This window comes from Gymnodraco acuticeps, unplaced genomic scaffold (assembly GCF_902827175.1).
Source record: "Gymnodraco acuticeps unplaced genomic scaffold, fGymAcu1.1, whole genome shotgun sequence".
Taxonomy (NCBI): Eukaryota; Metazoa; Chordata; class Actinopteri; order Perciformes; family Bathydraconidae; genus Gymnodraco; species Gymnodraco acuticeps.
In genome coordinates, this window is record NW_022990341.1 from 535,155 (window position 1) to 558,538 (window position 23,384).

At 40.0% G+C, this 23,384-nt stretch overlaps 1 protein-coding gene across 1 annotated transcript in view; it reads left to right on the plus strand.

Moving 5' to 3' along the window:
* Positions 1 to 23,384, plus strand: part of LOC117550896 (guanine nucleotide-binding protein subunit alpha-11) — a 49,417-nt gene that overhangs the window by 11,874 nt on the left and 14,159 nt on the right. The window contains exons 2-4 of the mRNA XM_034223470.1: positions 15,367 to 15,551; positions 19,612 to 19,766; positions 21,235 to 21,363. Coding sequence (XP_034079361.1) covers positions 15,367 to 15,551; positions 19,612 to 19,766; positions 21,235 to 21,363 — 469 coding nt within the window. The remainder of the gene's footprint in view (positions 1 to 15,366; positions 15,552 to 19,611; positions 19,767 to 21,234; positions 21,364 to 23,384) is intronic.

Below are 23,384 nucleotides of genomic sequence, written 5' to 3' on the forward strand. Positions count from 1 at the left end.
GAGTGTTTGTTTTTTGGCAACACCCAAGGATGTCTCATGCATGGAGCCTACCTACGCCTATTATGGTTTCTCTTAGTAAGTCTCTCCTGATAAGCCCTGTTGGCCGTCTTTATTTGGATCCTTGTTAGCTGCTGCCAAGGTAACGGCAGGCATGGCGGAGTTTGGTAGAGAAAATACAGGAAGCCAACATGAGCAACCCACACACAGAGTATAACATTACCCAAAGAGAATTGTATGCACAGTGGCATTATGGGACATTCGAGCTTCTCTGTGGTACCCTAGCTTTCCTCATATGCACAATAGCATCTCTGAAGGCAGTTGGCAGACGCCTCCCTGTATCCTCACTCCTACACCTGTGTGTCTAACAACGCGGACTGACTCCCAGCCAAGGTTAATAATGCGAATTTTCACCCACGTGAGCGTAGTTCCCAGAAATCTCAGATTGCTAGGCTCGTGCAGACTGATCGGGCGCTGTGGTGTGTGTGCCAACTAAATGCCAGTTATTTGAGCCAAATGCTATTGGTTTATTACCAGCCAGGAGAAGACTGGTAATCGAGAACTGGATACCAACTAGAACATGTTCCTAAATTCCCCTTCCAAATAAATATCTAAAGGTTTTATTGATAACAATTTTATGTAGACTAATAATAAAAAAAATACACCCACAAATCCTTTTTTAGAACGGTGAAAAACTAAATAATTTCTTGTCCTTTTTATGACTATCTTTAGTGATTGGCTAAAAGGACAAGGACATCCCTCTGTTGGAGGGGCAAAGGAGTCTGGTGGGATTCTTTTAAAATACAAAATGTTGAGTTATTTAGACACAATTAACACTTATAGTTTCATGTCTTGTTCCATAAGAATAGATCATATTTGTTAAGTGTTATTATGGGAGAATTACTATTCTTGTGGTACTACTGCCTTATTAGGCCCATATTGAGCAGAGCATATTAAGACCAAAACTCATGGACAACAACTTCCTTACTTGCAATAAATAAGCACTAATTAGAGGGTTATTGAGGAAAAACTCTCAACTAATGGCTTATTACTTGTAGAATATGGTCATGTAGAATAAGGCATTAATAAGTGTTTTATAATGACTAATAAATAGCTAATATACTGCCAATATGCATGTTGATTAACAACTAGTTGATGATTAATTTGTGTACCTTAGGGCTGCACGATATATCGTGTCGTGACGATAATCAATAATTTTTTTTAGGACGTGCGATATTAAGTAGGCAAATTAACTCAAACACGTCATGTTACAATTATTTTGCTGCTTGCTACAAAAGGAAAACTCGCGCAGCTCTCATGTCAGGGGTACTTGAGTGAGTGACATGCAGGCTCTGCATGCACAGCAAACCACCAATTGGTCACATTCTCCGCCAATACAACCTGGACTTTCACTGTTACGCTGACGACACACAGATTTACCTCAGCACCAAATCCCCCCACAACCCCCCCCCCCCACATCGAATCGTGTGTGACTGCAATAAAATCCTGGATGCAACACAACTTCCTCAAACTCAACAGCAATACAACTGAACTCCTCCTCATCGGTTCCAAATCCACCCTCAGCAAAACCCCCAACCTGACAGTCACCATTGATGGCACCCCTGTTTCCCCCTCCACCCAGGCACGCAACCTTGGCGTTATATTTGACCCCACCCTCTCCCTCGAGCCCCACATCCGTCAAGTTGTAAAAACCTAATTTTTCCACCTCCGCAATATTGCCAAACTCCGTCCCTCTCTCACCCGCCCTGCAGCTGAGCGACTCATTCACGCCTTCATCTCCTCCCGCCTTGACTATTGCAACTCACTCCTCTACGGCATCAGCACTACATCCCTCAATAGACTCCAGCGTGTCCAGAACGCAGCCGCCAGACTCCTCACCCACACCAAATCATGGCATCACATCACCCCGGTCCTCAAAGAACTCCACTGGCTCCCCGTTTCACACCGCATCCACTACAAACTCCTGGTCCTCACTTTCAAAGCCCTCCACCATCTGGCCCCCTCTACCTCACTGACCTCCTCACCCTCTACCAACCACCCCGGTCCCTCAGATCCACCTCAGCCGGTTTGCTTTCCATCCCCAAGGCCGAACTCCGGAGCTTCGGGATAGAGCCTTCTCTGTGGCAGCCCCGAAGCTCTGGAACTCCCTCCCCCAATACCTCCATGAGTCTGAGTCCCTCACCCTGTTCCAGTCCCGCCTCAAAACCCACCTCTTCAACTCTGTATCCATAAGCTCCCCCCCCCCCTCTCAACCAACTTCCTCCTGACTGCTTTTCTGTTTTGTTTTGTTTCTTTTTGGCTTTGTTTTTGTTTTGTTTGTCTACCCTCCCTCCCAAATGTAAAGCGTCTTTGGATTCAAAAAAAGCGCTATAAAAATAAAATGTATTATGTGTTTCTCCAAGGCAGTTCGGCGCTGCTAACCGAGCTAGCTCAGCTTGTTGCTCTGATAACTTAAGATCCAGATGTCCGTGACTAAAATCCTTCATCCGGTTAAATATAGTTTAAAAAATACCAATTGTATAGCACTAAAGTTCAAGAAAGGATGGTTTGCGGGGGAAAAAACTGTATTTTCTTCAATTCCAGGGGAAAAATATATATCGCAATATCAGTTTTTTCCAATATCATGCAGCCCTAGTGTACCTTAAAGGTGGGGTAGGTAATTTTGGAGAAACCAGCTCCAGTGCGCTAGAATTTGAAAATACACAACCGAAAAAAAATCTGCCACTTCCTTACAGAGCCCCTCCTCCAACACACACGAATGCGCACATGACCAATGAGGGCACGAGATAAGTTTGTGCACAGATGGAAGGCTGACAGGCAGGTAGGCCATCCAGTTACTTTAGCCGGGCTGGCTCAAATGATTGGTCGTGCTTTTTACAGCGCCACGGCTTCCACAGATGACATTTTTTTTATGGATTTTTTGTCAAAGCACTTCAGATATTTATTGCTATCGGGATGTTAAGAGCATTCCATGGAATATAACAAAAAGTGTATCTCGAGCCGGTTTCTCAAACTTACCTACCCCACCTTTAACAAAGTGTTACCTTATATTCTTCTTGAACACATTTTTAATGTCCTATTGTTATTAGCTGCTGACATATAAGAAGAACTTGTTGTGCCAGTATGCCTGCACCTTAGAGGCACCTCAACCATTTCTCTCCGGGGTAAACTGTATGTCTGAGCTTCTGTTCCCTGTAGTTTCACAGTGTGGTACGAAGGCAGGACAGGTATGTGTTCGTCGTTCTGAACTGCTTGTCTCGCTGGTTCAGCAAACTGATGTTGACACACCCAGACTTTCTGCAGTTATGTGGCAGTCAGACCTGTGAAAAAGTGCTTCTGTGTCACCATCTGTCCGGCTCGTTATTAAACTCACCTATGGTCCGTCTTATTGCTAAATGTCTTGACTTATGTCTGTATGGAAGAGGGTTATGACACTAAGACAAAAGTGTATTATGTTCAAGTACAGTTATTAAAAGGCTGAATTGTTGAAGTTGTAGCACATTCTAAGTACTTGTCTGTGTTTGCATATGAAAATTCAATAGATCTCAAAACCTAAGAAATGAATTGTTTACATAGTAACACATCAACGACTGGCAAGTTCCAAACTAAGTCTTGGACCCATAAGAAGGAAGTGAAGTTGAAGTAGGATCACTTTGAGTTGAGGGATTTTAAACTGAAGGCAAACGTCGTTCCAGTGGGAAGTACTGCGGTTTCAAGTCAGAAAGCATTTTGATTAAATGGAATCCAAAATATTGAAGATGATTAAATTGACGTTCACATTCTTTTTAGAAGAAAAACCATCTAAGGAATTTTCTCAAACTGGACTAGAGATCCCATGATTCCTGCCCCTATTTTCTTTCTCTCATCAAATATCCAGACATGCTCTTGGCAGTGACTTACGCTGTAAAATATATTAAAATGGACATAATAAAAGCAAATATTGAAGACATTTATAAAAAAAATACAATAACATTTTTTTTTATGTGAACAAGAAACAAAAATGTGGAATACAAATATAAACTGAAAATATGACCAGTATATCTGAAAAAATAAGTACAGCATATCAGAATTAAACCAGATGTGTTATGCAGTTTTAATATGAGGGAGAGTATCGTAAAATCATATATATTTACAATGTATTTTAGTGTCACGTTTAGTGTCTATAAGGGAAGAGAAGTACATCACATTCAAATAAGCACCAAAAAGGCTCTGGTCCCACTTCTCCCGCATCCTTCATTAATAAATATATTTTTAAGTAGCTAGATGAAGATTTAAATGCTGTGGCATGGATGGTTAGTTGGCAGATGTCTAGTAGTAACCTGAGGCGTGTACTACGAATCCAGTTCAACTGGATATGTTTGAGTTATCTGGCTTGACTAACCCAAAACAAACGCGATCTCGCTAAGCGGTCCTACGACGCTGGTTATCAACTCGGTAACTCAAGCCAGGGTTTCTCCGTCCGGCTGAGCGCGCGTTCACATGGAAGGGGCGGGGTTAGCAACATTTGATCAATCACAAACATGGACAATCAGCGCAGCGTCATACTTCCTGAATGAAAAGTAAACTATAATATTAGACAAATATGAAGAAGTTAAACTTTAAACATCCATGACTTAAACACTTTATCCAGGATAAAAGCCACATAGCTGCACCTGCAAGGTGAATACAGCTGGCAAAAGAAAACAAAGTGTTTGAATTAGTACATTAAACAGGTTTATGATATCACTGCCCCGTCTAAGACACGAGTGGATCTGACTTTAATTACATTTCACTCGAGTGTTTTCGTCAACTTAATGTGTTGCTTAAAATAATACTTCTGCATACAGTATGTGACACTGAGTGTTGCACGGCCAGATACGGCTCAGCTGACTCAGATAAGGAAATATATGATACATTATGATGTGATATGAATGATAATGGGACACATCGACATCTGCACTCACAGTGCCACGGACTGTACGTAATGTTACTTTGATCCGGTTACTTATGTTGTGGCAGATATTTAAGTAAGCTTTCTTAACGCTAATGTTATATTAGTCGGATTGCTCTGAAGATGGGAGGTGATATTCTATTCCTTTTCTCGTTCACACAGTCAGTCGTTTTAGGAGAGGGTTTTTATTCTATTTTAAGGCAAATTCAAGTTTTTTTAAAGATAATTTCATGCTAAAAGATGTCCCAGAGGCAGTATGTTTTAATGATGTAGAACACATTTTTTTGGTCTTTTGTATTATTTTGCTTCTGCAACTGACATGAGGCAAATAATTGATAACAACAACCCAGAGAAATGGACTGAATATGAGCAAGAAAATACAAGAGCTGTGCAATAAATGTGGCATGTGAGGCATGCACAGCTGGGACTGAATTCATTAGCATTTTACTGTCTAAATCCATCCGGGCACTCTTTATAACAAAATGCTATCTAATGCAACAAAACCACACACTACCAATTGCAAAAGTGATTATCATCTTTATTCCGAGTAGAGTTGAATCAATTGGTCGATTCATTCATTAGTTGATCAGTAGAAATGTGTTTTTCCTAAATGAAAAATGCCCAGGAGTTTCCTTTTCTTAGTGTGTGAATATTTCTTTCTTTATTGTTCATTGATGATAACCTGAATACCCTAATCCAAAACAAGATATTTGAAGACCTTTCCTTAAACTGAAGATAATTGTCGGATTGATACAAAATAATAGTTAGTTTCAAAGTTGTTGTAAAAATAGTATATTGCTCTTATTACATACATGCTTTGTATACCAGTCTGACGTTTTTTTTTAACCACCACCCTATAACGAAATATCTTTGAATCTACAGGTTTAGTAAGATAATCACACTTTTTGACTTTAAGAACTGAAAAAAGGCTGTTAACAAATACAGTGCATCAATACTCTCCACCATCTTGCTAATGCTATGTACCTATTTATTTTCTTTATGTCCCATATGGTGTTGTCTCTGCAACTTTACATATAGGAGGAGGATTGCTGAGGGTTAAGGGGTTGCATCGCGTGACAGAAACAGTGACATGGGAAACGAATATGAAACTCTGTCTCTTCTCTCACACACACACCCGCACACACACACACACACGCTCTTCTCAAGCAAATATGAGTTACTGTATCCATAGCAGCTGTACACTGACACATCTGCCAATATTGTGATACTTGCAGCCAGTCCGTGCACTGACAGTGAAGTTGGGCAAACTGTGTTTTAAGTCTCTCGGTTAGCTTTTCAATAAAACAGTTTTTACTGTAGTACTAAAGTTCTTTAAGAACAGTTGTATTTCCACTTCATCTCAAGAACTGCAAGAGTTGGCAAAATATTCAGACAATTGATCAAATAGTTTTTGTTATACCACAATGCTACAACACCTGTTCCTCTTTTGAGCAAGGTTTTATAGAATTATTTGTATTTTTTTGTTTTCTAATGACATACCTAATTTCCTTAAATGCTGATCTGTGACTAGTCAAAGGACGAATAGTGTTATTGAGTTAAGAGACTTTGATGAATCTTGCGAAATAGTTCTGATGATTTTTGTGGTTCAGCTTGATACATATTGGTCCAATGCTTTATGTTTGATTTGGTACCCATTTATATGTTTCAGTTTCGCTCCCCTCGCCGACTCTCTCATGCTTTTTCTCTAAAACAAAACCTGTAGGAAAGTCTTCGTAATCAGCAATCCTTACATCATTGAAGAGCTATTCAGTTGACTTGATTTAAAGGAGCATACCAAAATAAAAACTACTGAAGTCCTGCAATCAAAGATGACTAACTAAATACAATTGTAGAAGAATTAAAAGCCATAGCATGTGTTGTAAAAAGGGTATTGAGTGGTCGCAAGGTTCATAATAAAATGCAGTCCATTTACCGTTACTGACATTGGCGTCTCAAATGTTGAAAAGCACAAAGCAATATAATTTCTTCTTTCTTTAACTTCCGGCAGACCAGGCACAGTTGGAGCTCTGCTCTCTTCTGCCAGCTAAAAAGAAAAAGGCCTTTTTGTTTCTGCAAACACAAGTGTTTGTTTGCAGAAAGGGCAGGGATGATACTGTAGATCTTAATAAAAGTGGTATGTGACGTACTTAATGCTGTCCACTTATGATCAGATCATAATTCAAAGTGAATGCCAGGACTAAACAGTGCCTTCATTGAGCGGTTCATGGATGACGAATTATTGTAGGTAGATCCACAAGTTGCACTGGTTCCCATGCCAAAAAGCCAATGGGTTGGGTAAAAATAACATCTGTGGCAAACACATTCATGATACTTACAGCTTTTTCCAGCAGAATTATCTTCACATAAAGTGTAAACACCACTTTTGTAATTGGTAAAGCATAAATGCAATCCCTAGAACGTAAAAGCCAACATGAGGCGAAAAACTAACTACATCACCGCCGCTAAACTTAATGATATTCTGTAGTCTCATATCGACACGCTCAGAAGCTATGGACATTCAGGAGTGGGGTATTTGTACTGACATATTTTATGCTATAGAACAAAACATGAAACTCTCTTAAACTTGTGTTAACTTTTAAGCATCCAACCAAAAAATGCATTAAAAAAAGCATTGACTTTGAGACAAGCAAAGTGAAAATGCTAACCAATTTCCAAGTTTTAAGACTCTTTCCTGCACCACTTAAAAGGCAAAGTTACCCCCAATAGATCCCGATCTGATGGAACTGAAAAGGTAGGAGGAAATATTTAGGGATGCAGATACTAAGACTCAGGGACTAAACCCAAAGCTCGTACGATCAAAACGCATATTAAAGGCGACCTATCATGCAAAATTCACTTTTTGATGTCTTTTATACATAAATGTGTCCCCGGTGTGTCAGGGAACTCCCAACAAAGTGTCAGAAACCAAAACCCTCTCTTCCTCCATACCCAAATCTCTAAAAACGGGGGTAAAATGGAGCTGATCCAGTGTGGACCCACGGCACTATCAGAAAGTTGCTATCAGAAACAATGCCTGACGTGTTTTGGATGTAATTTGGTCTTTGTTTACATTAGCAAGCATCGCTAACACTCAGAGCTAACCTGTACTGGAGAGAGTATGTGTACAAAAAAAAAAAACAGGAAATTAAAAAAGGAACTCACCTAGTGATAAACCCGCGAGAGAAAAAGCATTTGAGCTCCATACTGTTTCAGAAATAATCCTTGATGTGGTTTGGAACATGATGGCGTTTAATCACGGCAGCATTTAAGTGTATCTGCCGGTAGAATTCTGAGCAGGCACAAGCTCCCACACAAGCTATACTCTTTCAAGCTAAGGACCCAAAATCAGCGTTTCTCGAACAGGGCTGGAACAGAGGGATGTCTAAAATGCACGATCTGTTTGGTATTTTGAGCAAAAGCGAAGTCCATAGGGACTTGGCTTGGCAACTGGAAGGTCACCAGTTCAAGTCCCGGAAAGACCAAGTGCTACCGAGGTGTCCCTGAGTAAGGCACCGTTCCCTACACTGCTCCCCGGGCACCGTACATAATGGCAGCCCACTGCTCCTAACACTAGGATGGGTCAAATGCAGAGAAACCGTTTTGTTACATAGTACCTGTACTACGTAGTGACAATAAGTTGAATTTTCTTCTTCATATATCTGAGACTCATAATATATGCCTACAAATATCATAATAGGAGACCTTTTAAGTTCCTCAAAATGTTCCTGTGGGCGAAAAGAGCCACATTCGTTCAGTCATTCAGTTTCCTGCAGTCGGACAGGCCTTCTTGAAGAAACCTTTCCCCCACACTCAGCTTCCTGTTTGATGTGCTTGGGGAAGTTTTTAAGGAATCATTTACTTGGAGCTCCTTTCTCCTCCACTCTGTCACACTTTGCCCCTCCTCGGCTCTCTTCTGTTCTCTCCCTTTTAACATGGATGCCAGACTCTGCTTCAGGTTATTACTCTTCATGTAAACCACAGCTGAACTACCGCGACCGGCAGCTGACCCGACTCTATGAAACGGATCTCTTTCAATTTGAATGTTTTCCCCTGTTATTTGTGAGTTAATGGTTATTTAGCAGAATGACTAATACCCCTGTCAGTGCACGTTGCGGGCAGAGTGACTTGTTGCTCTTATGGTTAACGGCTGTGTGATTATCGGGCTTCTCCTCATCCTGCTCCCTCTGGCTTTGCTGTGTTGGGGATTTCAAAATGGCTCAAGGTCTCTGGTAAGCCTGTAAGGGACCCAGCGCCCTAATGTTGTGAAGCTTCTAGTCTTATAATATTGGTAATGAACACACAAAGTCATGGCGATTTGTCTTTCATGACTTTTCATGTCAAAATGTTGTCCAATGGTGACTTACATTTCTAAATGTGTGTTGTGGAGCAAACCTGTTTTCAGGAAAGCATTGTCAGACCTTAGATAGTAGGTTTGCTTTAAAACAGAACTCTACACAAAAGCTTAAGGGATTATCTAAAAGTTGGACGCTACGAAATCATAAGAAAAGGACAATTTTCAAATCCGACTTTTCTGTTTATCATGTTCATTTAATTTTTGGAAGCAAATTTGGAATTACGAATAATATTATATTTCTTGAGCAGCCATATATTTAGGCTCTAGTGTTTTGGGAACTTGATGCATACTAAACAAGTTGGTATGTGTTGGCCTTTGCTACTTTAAATGTAACCAATCTTCATATGCCAACTTTATAAAATGTCAATAGTGAGACACCCTTATGTACAGTGTTTTGTTGAAACTAGATGTATGTAAATAACTATTAAAAGTTGTGTAGGGGGAAATGTTTGGCCATTTTATTGTTTTTAACATTGGAAAACGACTACATGAAATACATGTCATACACAAAACTTTATGGCTGTACTCAAATACCATATATATATATATATATATAGCCATAAAGTTATATATATGGTATTTGAGTACAGCCATAAAGTGGTGTGTATGACATGTATTTTATGTAGTAGTTTTCCAATGTTAAAAACAATAAAATGTTTTTATATATAGCACAACGTGTGAAGTAAGTACTCCAATGAAGTCTAATACAACATACCTAATGAAGGTTATCATGCTTCATTTCTTAAATCAACAATATGATTATTTTTGCATCTGCAAATGTGTGGTTTTCCGCAGAGGGATTACTAATATTATGTTCACAAAACGTATTCAAAAGAGAGAAGTCATACGTTTATAACCTTTATTTGAGTATGATTTGTTACAGGCCTGTTATTACCGGACCTAAAACACCTACTACTGAGCATATACATCTTTTAAAAAAGTGAATGTTATCTTGCTTAAAAAACACACATTGATACAGAGCAAGATGCTTATAAGATTGAAATCTCCATGTCCGTTGCTTTTATAACTTTTGAATTCCCACAGGCGGATCCTGGCTGAAGATGTTGTGGGATTAAGAAATGTTTGACTGCTCTGTGGAGACATACTGAAGCCAATCAGCTGGGCCTATCAGCTGGTGCTCTCTGCCATGTTTTTATGAGTCCACACTGGAGTTGCCATGGGAACTAGCATTACCCCTCAGGAGCAGCTCCAGCGAATGTACAGTAGCTTGTCCGTGAGAAATGCTTCTGCTGGGTTTTCCAGTAAGGCAGCGAGAACAATAGGATCTGTTGAATTAAGCTGATCATGCCTGCAAGACATGTTGATTTTTATTTACCCTGCTAAATAACATTCATAACACCCTGGCCTCTGGGCTTTACCATCCGTACAGCATACTGCACCTTCTGTCTTTTTCGATCTGTCCCTTGCCTTGCTCCTGTGTTTTTTAAGTACACATGAATACACGCACACACAGACGTTCAATTACACAGCAAGCTGATGCATCTATCCTCTGCTAACGCCCTTCGTTTCTCTACTTAGAAAGCAGAGAGAATACACTTTTTCTTGTCTTACTCCCTCACACCCCAGTATCCCCCTCCCTTCTCCTTCAGCTCTTTAGTCAATGAGAAAGTGAACTCTCCAGTGCTGTGTCTTGACAATCGCTATTTATGTCCCTCTTTGAAAGACGTACTGTGTCTGAAGGGGAAACTCCGCTGTTGGCTGAGCTGTGATCAGTGAGAGATCCTCCTTCACTGTGCACTGAACCGGGCTCTTCTGTTAGCGACAGTCAAACTTTACTCTCGTCTTCATGCAAGATATTTGTGCTCCTCTGCCTCAGGAAGAGCAGCTGCACCTTATCACACAAATCAAATGATCTAATCAGCCGTACTGTCCTGCCCAGACAGTACGGCTGTAAACATTATCAGCATCACTTGTCGTTTGTTTTTTTGTCGGGCTGCACAATCTAATCCAAATGTGATCAAAATTGCAATAGTTGGTTGAGGCAAAATATGTAAAAGATATCGATACAAATCACACCATAATGTTATTCCCTTAAATATTGCAAATTGTGTCACAATTGCAATATCGGTCAATAATAATAGTAAATAGCTCTATTTTTCAGATGGTGCCCAATCTTTAAGTTTATTTGTTGTTTCCTTTTACCCATTTCACTGGCTGACTTTCTGATCACCCCTCAGCTGTACTTAATGGTTATTAATGGTGGGTGAGACGCATGTTAAATAAACATTTTAACAAAGCATTCTCTTCATCAAAGTAAGAAGGAAAATTGTTTAAAATATTGTTTTTAATTCTGCAAGCAATTTGTCGATATGTAATATAAAATATATTATTATTAATCTCAACTTGCAAATATCCCTTAAAATATCAAACATTGCTAATTTAAATCAAACAAGTTTGTACATTATATGTTTATACATGTGCTTTATACATTTAAACAGACAATTTAAGCTACAGAATAATTTGATTTGTATGAAAAACTAATCTTGAAATGTATAATGAAAATATTTCACAGTAGAAACAAAGACAGGAGTGGAAGATGGAAATCAGAGAGAAGCTGAAGTGACTCACACTGAATGTTAGGAGAAGTGAGATGGAGAGACGAGGGGTAGAGTAGAGGAGATATTAGGTGGTGGAATATGGGGGTGTAAGGGAGGAGGAATGAGTTGCATTGTGATACTAGAGAGTTTGTGTGAGACTACAACCTGCCTTGTCTTTTAAACGTCCCTTTTTAAATTTGCTGAGACCAGAATACAAAACTCGATTTCATCCACTAAGCCTGGAGTGGTGGAAATGCCCATTAAAAATATGCAGAACCTGCTGTGGAAGCCATCTTGGAGAAGTTATTGTGGTTCTGTTTTTCTTAAATGTATTGTTAAAGCAGGCTTTTTTCTATGACACAGTTTTTCTATTTTGCCATAGCATGGTTTTCCTAAACGATTTCCATTTCCAGTTTATGCATGCTGACCGCACCTGACGGAGACCATTTCCAAAGTCTCTCCAAAGACTACCGACCCCCCCCCTTCTCACAGTCAAACATGCCTGTTTTGCGAGCGTAACATAAATTGTGTCCATGAGACCAGAGGCGTTTTTATAAGTCTCTGTGCAGCGATCTCTCCTGAATCCCTGAAACGAGTTAGCATTTTAGCACCAGACTTCCCTAGTTTTGGGTCAATGGGTTTTTCAAAGTGTTTTGTTAAATGCCTGTAAACAGATTTGTGGTTAACACAAGCTCAAGAGATTTTTACACTGTTCCCTAACCCTACACACACTTTTAAGGTGTTGTGTCTTAGAGCTGGTTGCTAACAAGTGGCTAAATCAGATTCCGAACGAGTGCCTTCTACTTAGCGCTGGTGACGTGGAGTCCTTCAACCGTGGCGAGGTTTAACTGTAGCATTTTCCTTTTGAGGATTTCATTTCTGCCTCAAAAGTGGTGCTCCTTTGTGAATATTATCTTCCTAAACAAATGTGAAAGTATTGTTAACAAAACGTAATCCCACAGAGCTTCAAAAATCCAATGGAACGGTCCCATTGACTTATCGAGGCAACCAGTGCGATTCGAACCTGAGGGTTGGTGTACAAATGATGACATCCCCCGATCTTTTAAATATACATGAATTATGATGCATGTTTCTCTAAATTAGTTTTGTTTGTGGCTATATCACAATAGCAACAATCCTAAGAATATTGCAGGGAAGAGTAAGCACCAAACATGACAGGGAATATATATTAAGAATGTATAGGAAATGAAATGCGTTTGACCACCAGTGATAACCATTGATCAGGTAGACCACCTTCAATCAGATAGCCCTGCTGTAATAACAATTACAATCTTTGCTGTGCTCGGCTGACGTGCCTCAACAAACCGAGTCAAGCCCAGCCTGCACATGTGTATGGAAAAACACCATCTGTGTGTTTATGCATGTGTGCATATGCATGGTCACTGTGATACAAAATTGGAGGAATGAACTTGGTTTACCCGGCTCTATGTTGAGCCCATCAGCCCTCATGTGGTTACTCATGGGGCATTGCTTCACTTACCAAGACTGTAGCCGCAGCCAAAACAATGACTACATCGCTTTGTAACAATGCATATCTCAGGACACTAAAACCAAGATGACAAGAGGCAGTGACTCGACCGAAATCACTAAAGAAACTTTGGTCAAAATACATTTCCAACTTTTGATTTAAATTCTTGTCTAGAGCCCTCAATACGGGGATATGTAAAACCAAATGTTGCATCTTATCCTATGATTAGGGGTGTAACGGTACACGTACGTTTTAGGACTTGCTTGTCATTGTATTTTCATGTATTTTTTTTTTGCTTACCGAAAGGGCAGATCTGCTGGCACTAACAATGTCTCCTGCTGTGGAGAACACCCTCTCTCTAGGGACAGAGGTAGCAGATACAGCCAGGTAGCGCTTTGCTAACATGGCAACATAAGGATATTTGGCGTTTGTAATAGCTTTGGCTCGGTCTGAACTCTCTGCGAGTGGTGGAGGCTTACATGCTAGCGGGAGTTGGGTTTGCACTTCAGTCTTTTGGTACCGGTGATATTCACGTTCGGGTGATGCCTTTTCAAATGAGCGTGCAAGTTTGATGTATTGCCAGCTGCGTAACCAATGTTAGTTGAACAATACCGACAAACAGCTTTGGTTCAGTCCACCTGTCTTTATCCGTCATCCTTGTACGTAACTGCGAAACCAAAATGTTCCCAAACCTTCAATGATGCTGGAGGATTTTCGAGCTCAACTTTATCTGCGTTCGCCAGTTCCTCAAATTACTGACTACATTTGAACGCATCCCTGTGACCAGCTCTCATAGTATGCCTCTCGTGCAATGAAATGACTTGCTCGCTCTATGACGCGTTGAACCCAATGTGAGCAAATTACTCTGAATGCTGCGACGCAGCACCTGAGATTACTTCCAAAAAGTTGTTCACGTTCTCAATTTTTTACGTTTAACGTTATATTCGTTCGGTACACTTCGGTACACATGTGTACCAAACCGAAGGGCCCGTACCGAATAATTTGGGTACGTGTACCGTTACACCCCTAGTCATAGTGTACTTATTTATTGTGTATTCTATACTATGCTGCTGTAACACAATCATTAAGTAGAGTTATCTATTTATTACTTTATAAATACAATAACATACGAATCATACAGAAGATTTTGCTTCAAGTAAACCAAGAGTTCACACAATATGGAAGAATGACCATTTCAGCGTCCTGTCATAGTAAGATGGAGACTGCGTTGGCATTGAGGTCTGGCTCACTTCCTGTGGGCATGATTGGATGCATTTCTACTCAACCGTTTGTATAAGCATTGTATAAAAATAACAACAATTGAGAATCTTTGTTATTCTTTTCTGACCGTGAAGAACTTCTTAAAAACCACAGGTGGTTTGCTCTCAGTCGTTTTTCTACTACAATAAGTATGGATTATTCTCACTGTTATTCTTGCCAAATGTAGAAGGTTTTACATTAGGCTGGGTGTCCAGAGAGCATCAACTTTTTTAATTGTTTCCATTGAGGAGGGAGCATATGTGGCTTCCTGGGCACAGCGTTTTTTGTTGCTTCTCCCACATTTCTCGTTGAAAAGCTCTGAAGTTCTCAAAGTCGCTGATCACTATCACAATCCTCCGGTTGGTGCTCATGGTGAAAAAAACCTTGACAAACTAAAAGATAGCTGCTCAAATAGATAATTCAAAGCTAAGGGGATATTACAGTACGTCATGCATTGGTGGTGAGAGCGGTGAAATGTTTTCAAGACATGGTTATTGTAGTAGTCACAACTTTTCCCAATGGAAAACCAAAAATAGAGACCACAGAAAAGGCAATTTGGACACACCCACTAACTGTCTTTCCATTTCTCATTTAAATATTTTCTCTTCAGTTGATTGCTGGATACTAAAACGTTCTATTTTGTTAGCGATTGGAGGACTATTTTCATACCTATTCGCAATATTGTATATATCCTGTATCCATTGATGATCCTTTTTAAATTGTCTTCTAATTCCTTTGTCTTCTTGCTTCTTTTCAGGTACTGGAGAGAGTGGCAAGAGCACCTTCATCAAGCAGATGAGAATAATCCACGGGTCCGGCTACACAGATGAGGATAAGAAGGGCTTCACCAAACTGGTCTACCAGAACATCTTCACCTCGATGCAGGCCATGATCCGGGCAACGGAGAACCTCAAGATCCCGTTCAAGTACGAGCAGAACAAGGTGTGTACCAGGTGTGAGGGTGAAAATAGGGTTGTGGTCTACATTTTTTTTTTAATAGTTATCCAAATACATAGGTTATATATATATATATATATATATATATATATAGCTTTCTGGTTAAATATGCCCATACATAAAAGAGTAGCTAATGAAATGACTGAATTGTTGAAACTGTAAAAAAAAAACGGAGACGTATTTCCCCGATTAGTTTCATACCATGAGTCATGGGATCTTACAATAGCACACTATGTTGTTGCAGAAGTTTTGGTTATTTCAGTTTTGAGATCAAACATTTTTTTCTCACACATATTCTTGCTGCTTTAGTAGTTGTGGATTATTAAGAATAAGGACATGCCATTTTCTGAAAACGGCAGCAAACACTTAAATAACTATAAAATAAAAAACAACAACAAAAAACTATGAAATCAGCTATCGACCATATCTTGCTTTTTTTTTTAAACAGTATAGGTATGAGCCCAGAATTTGGCAAAGCGTGCACCCTCATGCAATTCAAACTACAGTCAAATAAACCATAAATAAGGAAACTGCTCTTGAGAAGTGAATTCTGATATTAAAGTGAGTATTTGTATGTAATATGTATTCTTAAAGGAATAAAGCACTATTGAGGTAGTGAATGTGGCCAATATACAAATACATTATATTCTCCTGGGCATTTTATTCATAATGACTAATGGCGCTTTTCCACTGCAGGACCTAGCACGGCCTAGTACGTTTTTTTTGTTGCTTTTCCACCAGGGGTAGTTCCGGCTCACGGGTACGTTTTCACTTTTTTTTCTGGCCCTCCAAAATTGAGGTTCCTACTGAGCTGAATATGCTAAACCAGTGACGTAAACACTCCCGACTGCTGATTGGTCAGAGAGAGAATCGTCACAATTGTTGCGCGAGACAGTCCCCAAGCAAGTGCCAGTTTTTTAAAAACAGACAAGCTACCATCAACCAATCCATAAAGAAATGGCAGCAACAAAAGAAACACGGCGTGGTCGTTTGACGAGGTACAGACGTTACTCCATCTCGTTGCGGATGAAAAAATACAGCGGGAGCTCGACGGCGCAACGCGAAACGACGCCTGGACTCGGCAACGGCGTCCTGCATCCATGCAGGATGGTAAGTTTTTGCTTACGCTCTGTTCTTTGCTTGAAAGCGTTGTGTCCCTATCTATTGTAAAGCTCACTTATAAACAAACAAGCCTATTTTATCCTTACATTTATGTTCGACAACCCATGCTTTTATGGAGCCCGAAGAGCTACGATTAGCAGGCTACGGTTAGCAGAGATAGCATTAGCTAGAGCTATTGTTTGCTAACACCATATGTACCATTGTTTACGTCCAGTTTTCTAGAGTTAAGTAAGAAATAGACAATCGTCAGGAAGTAAAATAAGCAATAACACTGTGTGGAAATGCTCTGTTACAAGTAAAGTAACGTACCAAAAGTAAAAGTAGTAAGAATCACTATTAATGTTGCAGCTAGTAAAATTGTGTTTGACATCCTCATATATTCTTGTATATTCTTCATTGTTAAGTATTGTGCCGCAGACACATGGACCTGCACTGCTTTCCACTTATTTTGGACTGTGCTTTGTTTTAGATGTTTGCACTTGAAACTTGTCTCATATTTATTCATACTTATATTCATTTGTAATGATCCATTTACTTCACGACTGTATATTTGTACATACTCATAAATATATATATATATTCATTATCAACAGGCTGGACATAATGTAATTCACTTTCACAATCATTGTAAACATCTAGGGCCAGAACTGTCTTTAGTTCATCCTTACTGTTGTTCTGTTTATACTTATATATTTTATTCTTATATCCTTATGTGACCTGTACCTGTCCTGTCTTTTTCATTCTTATTGCTGTTGCTGCTATAACACCTGAATTTCCCTACGGTGATTAAAAAAGGTTTATCTTATTGTCTTCCAGGCAAGAGGAAACGAGGAGAGGAGCACCTCACAGTCCTGAGGGAGATGCACAGTGCAGATCTGGCCCAGCAGGAACGGCACCTGCAGCTGGCCTTAGTGGCCTTTTACACTTGCATTTATGTATATAGTGTTGCTGTGTTATACACTTTTGTATTTATGTTTATAGTTTTCTTTGTTATTTGCACTTGTTTGATGATTAAAGTATTTTTATCGTGATTTCCTCTGTGTTAATAGTAGATCTAAACCAGGGGTGGGGAACCTCCGGCCCCCGGGCCGTATACGGGCGAGACAATTTTGATACGGCCCTCGAGGTAACTCACGCAAAAAAGAAAAAAAATTAAAAAATCTAGACCGCAAAAGAATTAAACAAGCGAGTGCCTGTTTTTCCTGGCCACGGTCAGGGTCCTTGAACACAACACGAGCCATGTCTCGTCCAACAGGGGTTTAGAGCTGCCGGAGAGCACCAGGACGTCGCTCCGGGCCGGGACATCACAAATGTCAGTACCGATAAGGAGCCGTACACATGCCGCAGTTTTTTGCGTGGCTGTGTCTTTAGTTGAAAGCCCAGTGGCGATCTGTCATACTGATCATACAGTCAATAACGTTGTTGGTATTAGCATCTGGTTAGCTAGCTATGCTAACGAATATAAGAAGCTTTTTCTCCAACCAGTGAGGTAAAGGCACATCTTTATATGATCATTATAGTTATAAAAAAAATAAGAGAATAAAGTAAACGGGTATAAAATACTATATGACAGTCAAAAAAAGTCGTTATTAATAAACAAGAATACAGTTTGAAAGGGGACTCCCTGTTAGTTGAAAATGTACGCTAAAGGTCCCCACCCCTCCTCGTGTGTGAGGAGCTCCGCAGATTGGTCCATTTTGGTTCCCGGAAGAAACAAATGGAAAAAGAGAAATGTCCAATGAGGCGTTCTGGCAGCATAGACGGGTATTTTCTGTGTTAGAGTTTTACTCGCTACAGGGTGTACTTTGAGGGTTTTTGACTCTCCAGACCGTTTACATGCAGAAAAACCTTCATAACACAAGGGGACGGGTAATAACCGGAAAAGCATGACATGGGACCTTTAATTTATTAGAAAGATTTTCTTTTCATGATCTGTTATTTTCTCAAGTGTTCTTATTATGGGGCAGTACTTACAGGTGCTTGAAATTCAAATATTTACTAAATAGTCAATCATTTGACAAACACATGTATATGTGAAAGAGTACAAAATATTGATTTATGTTCAATACAATCTACGATCAGTACAATGAATGTGTTGCTATTAAATTAGTGCATCAGACCCTCTCGTATGTTACTGGTGTAGGTTTCCTCAGACGTCCTGAAGTTCTGCACCCACACTGTGTGTGTGTGTGTGTGTGTGTGTGGGGTCCAAACACAAGGTCTGCGGCGGCGACTCTGCAAATGGTATAACTTCTGAAATCACATAAAGCATACATATTTTAATACGTAAAAATGGTAGCTAAGATTAATTAAATACTTGAAACACTGGTCGTATAGTGAGCGTGACCCTAAACACATTGCTAGTTAGCGAACGTTAGCTTACCAAGTAGCTTTGTCGTCTCTGCTGCGTTGTAGGGTTGCCCAAACTCTCCTGTTGGCTTCTTCTGTATTTTGTCTTGCTATTCGCAGCCTTTTCCGAAACAAAGTTTGCTTCCTTGCTGTGATAAAAATCAAGAACCAAGTACACGATCGCTTCCATATCCTCCATTGTTATGGTGTTTGAGAGTTGTGTCGCATTGAAGATTACGCCAAGGCAGTCAATACAGTCTTTTACGCAGCGTCGCTCCACCCGCTGAACAGCCGATCGCCCCGCCTACACTGCTTCGTTACTATAGTTACTACCCCAGTTACTAACTGTAATGGAAACGCAGCTTAAAGTGAGCCTGGCCTACCAAGGCCAAACCATACCGTACTAAGCCATGCGAGGTCCTGCAGTGGGAAAGTGCCATAAGCAAGCCCTGCTTACTTTGAGATTTCAAGGCTATCACTTCATCATTTCGATCGTGAATTGATCTCCTCCACATAAAATCCTCACCTACTAAACTGACTTGTTTAAAGTGTTCTCCTTTGCTCTCCTCTCCAGAGTAATGCCCTGGTGGTGCGTGAGGTGGACGTGGAGAAGGTCTGCTCCTTCGAGCAGCCGTACACCAGTGCCATAAAGATGCTGTGGACGGACCCTGGCATCCAGGAGGCCTACGACCGCAGGAGAGAGTACCAGCTCTCTGACTCTACCAAATAGTACGTCCAACTTATTCATCTACAGGATTCGTTTTTAATCTGTCGAAGCAGTATCACTTAAACTGTCGCCTGTAAAATATCCATTGCAATGCGAGAAAACTGGTAAATAACTGTTTTGATAGTTTAAACATGATAAAATGTAACCACAGTTGCATTGAAGATTGCTAATAAACCATATCGAGTAGTTTTCTACCTGTGTTACTATGTGCTACATCTGAAGAAAGGAAAAGAGGGTTCAGGCAGATGTGGAGAAGAGGAGGAAATGTTGACAGGTTTATAAACGACTGCTAATAATATCAGAGCTAATTCCAACCTGCATTCATCCATTTCAGACTAAGAGGGCTCCTTTTAAATAATTGAGGTTTTAGGGTGAGAAATAAAGTTCTAATAATAAATGTATTTGTATAAACTGTATATATTTATGAGGCACTTGTGGCTATATCCAATTTGTTCTGAAGCAGATTTCTAGGGGAAAAAATATTAAAAGATGCATTATTAGACAAGAAAATGTTATAAATGTCCTTCCCTTTGGAACCTATCCTATGGTAACATTTTGAGACATCAAAAAGCATTCGGCCACTTGCATCAATATGCAAAACGTTTCTTTGGGGAACTAAAAGAGTTTTCTAAAGCATCTTTAGTTTCAGAGTGCATCTCTAAAGTGTATGGATAGATATTGGATCATTCACATGAAGATTGATTTGAAATGGAAGAATATTTTCAATCCACCCCTTTTTGATGGTAGTATGTTTTTTCGACAGAGCAATTGTTTTCCGACCTGTGCATCTTTATCATGTGTTCCTTCCAGAGTTACCTTAACGCTTTAGATCGAATAGCGACAGCGGGGTACATGCCCACTCAGCAGGACGTGCTGCGGGTCCGAGTGCCCACCACCGGCATCATCGAGTACCCCTTTGACCTGGAGAATATTATCTTCAGGTACTGGTGTCAGGTGCTGCTGATGAGGCCACCGATTGGCTAGCTGCTCCACAGTCTGCCAGCCAGTTGGAAACCGTCGATGCCGCTATCTCCATCTACTCGGCACTTTAACACATCCCTGATGGTACTCTCAAAGACCAAAAAATCCCCTCCTGTCGAGTCTTTATAGCAAAGGGAGTCACTTTTTTTCTTCACCTAGGTTGTCAAAGTTGGCCTCTGAATGCTAAATCATCATTTTGAGTCCAGTTCAAAGCCCCGAAACCTTCACAGATGATAAACTTGAGGAATATTTTGTCTTTGGGAGCTGCCATCAAGGATGAAGCTACATTTCTAAGAGAATGTTTGGGGGGGTAGAGGTTCAAAACGTCACCTCCTCCCCTCATAACTCTTGGGAATGGTTTTCTGTGGTTACATCTGGACTAGTCCACTTGCTTTCGGAGGAAGGGAGGTTGCTGTTTCTGCTGTTATGCTTCATCTTCTCTTTCCTCCCTCCCTCCCTCTCTTTGTCTGTTGTCCTTCCTGTCTCTAGCTATCTAAGTGATCTGGATCGTATTGCTGAACCGTGCTATCTACCGACCCAACAGGACGTGCTTAGGGTTCGAATCCCAACCACTGGGATCATAGAATACCCTTTCGACTTGCAAAGCATCATTTTCAGGTAGAAGAAGAACAACATTACTTTGTCTAACCCCACTTCTGTACCCTATTAGTGTTCTGTTTTCATTTTATAATCCAAAAAAGTCATCTTAAGTCTGACTCAACATGTTTATGTCACCTACAACATTGTTTTATTTCCTTATTTTGTCTGAATATGTCCCAAATCCATTCTCATATTGGAATGCATTCAGTATTTTTTGTAAATTGAGCCAAAAACATGTAGTTGGACAAATTGAATTCACTATTTTGATCATTGATTAGTATTTCAAAGTTTACCATTTTTATTCTGGGACATCCGTTCAATCATAACCGTACAGTCGACTTTATTCTCCTTGTTTTTATTTGATGAAAAACCCTAGTTAATGCTAACCGTGGTGACTAGGGATGTAACGATATACCGAATATCGCGGTAAATAAATGTCCCAATACCGTCGTGAGACTGAAAAAATCTACCGCGATTTTTTTTGTTTTAAACCTTTATTTAACCAGGTGGTCCCATTGAGATCATTGATCTCTTTTTCAAGAGAGACCTGTCCAACATGGCAGCAAGTAGGTTACAACATGAACATAAAACAACAGAACACAAAAGGACATCGTATTTACAGGGCTACATTTACACACCTAGAGACATTGACAAGTACCAACAGTATATTTGTATCTCGCCCTGTCAATAAGCCTCACCTTCTTGGCAAAAACTGTATTGTTTTTGAAGTGGTGGAGAGACAATGCACAGTTTGACCCACTGCTGTCACCCATGGCCAAAGCATATCTCTCCGTCCCACTGAGGTGGCGTTAGACTTTTTTGCTGTCCGTCATTTTGACAGACAGGATCGTAAAATATCCGTCATAATCCCTTATTACCCGTCGGGTCTGAACAGTTCACGAGAGAGCACGCTCGTGAACTGTCAACAGTGTTTTTAACACTTTAAAATACTGCTATCCTACTAAAATGCTGTACAAATCAGATTTATTATGTAATAAAGAAACATTTTCCGAGTAAAAAAAAATGTTTATTGAAAAAAAATATGTAATTTTTTTTCCTTCCCTTTATTATTCAATATCGCGATAAATAGGCTACCGTACCGTGGACTTGTTATCGCGATATTATCGTACCGTGAGTTTTTGGTATCGTTACATCCCTAGTGGTGACAAATAAACACCTCAACATGTTTCGCCAGTTAATAAAGAACAACACGGTCAGTTCAATTTGGTCGCCCGTCATTAATTGACTTTTAATCCAGTTTTAAGCCCCATGTGAATGATTCCCGTTTTAGATCTTGGTTGTTTTAAATATGTATTTGAACTTGATGAAGGATTTTAGTCATCTGACGTTTGGGTCTTAAGTTATTTGAGAAACGAGCAGACAAATGTTAGCAGCGTCTGAGAGACTTCATTCAGTGTTATAATCACCTGGTTCATCCGCTGGGAGACACAATTTAAGACTTTTTATAGAGCACCAGTTAATTGGCCGAATAAAAGATAATGAAAATATACATGTTATGGCGTACTTCCAGGCTTTATTGCAAAGCCAACGCTGTAGTTGTAGCATGTTTAGTAACTGAAAGGCTCATCAAGGCAGTATTTCTGATAGTTTTCTCTGTAGCAGGGGGTCCGCGGGGTCGTAAAAAGTATTAAAAGTTGATCATCAATTTAGCGAAAATTAAGGCTATTAAAAAGTATTAAACAGCATTTTCCATGGTATTACATTTTGTAGCTTGTTTTCAATAAGTATATAAATTGTCCAAAGAGGTTTTATTCTACAGTCTGCCTGAATGTAATCATGGCGTAGGTGTGTAGTGTGATTCTGTGTCGTTTATTGATGGCATCCCGTTGGGTTTGACGTCATCTGAACAGGACATCGCACGCTCACTGCTTGATAGCAACATCGTTATGGGGAAATGCAAGTTTGCGTCCAAATGGTTGGAAGATAAGGAGGAAGGACAATCAATACTGTATATAGTCAATGTGAGGTAAAGTGTGTCGCCAATGTAACCGGTTAAAACTCCAAGTGGCGATGAGGTC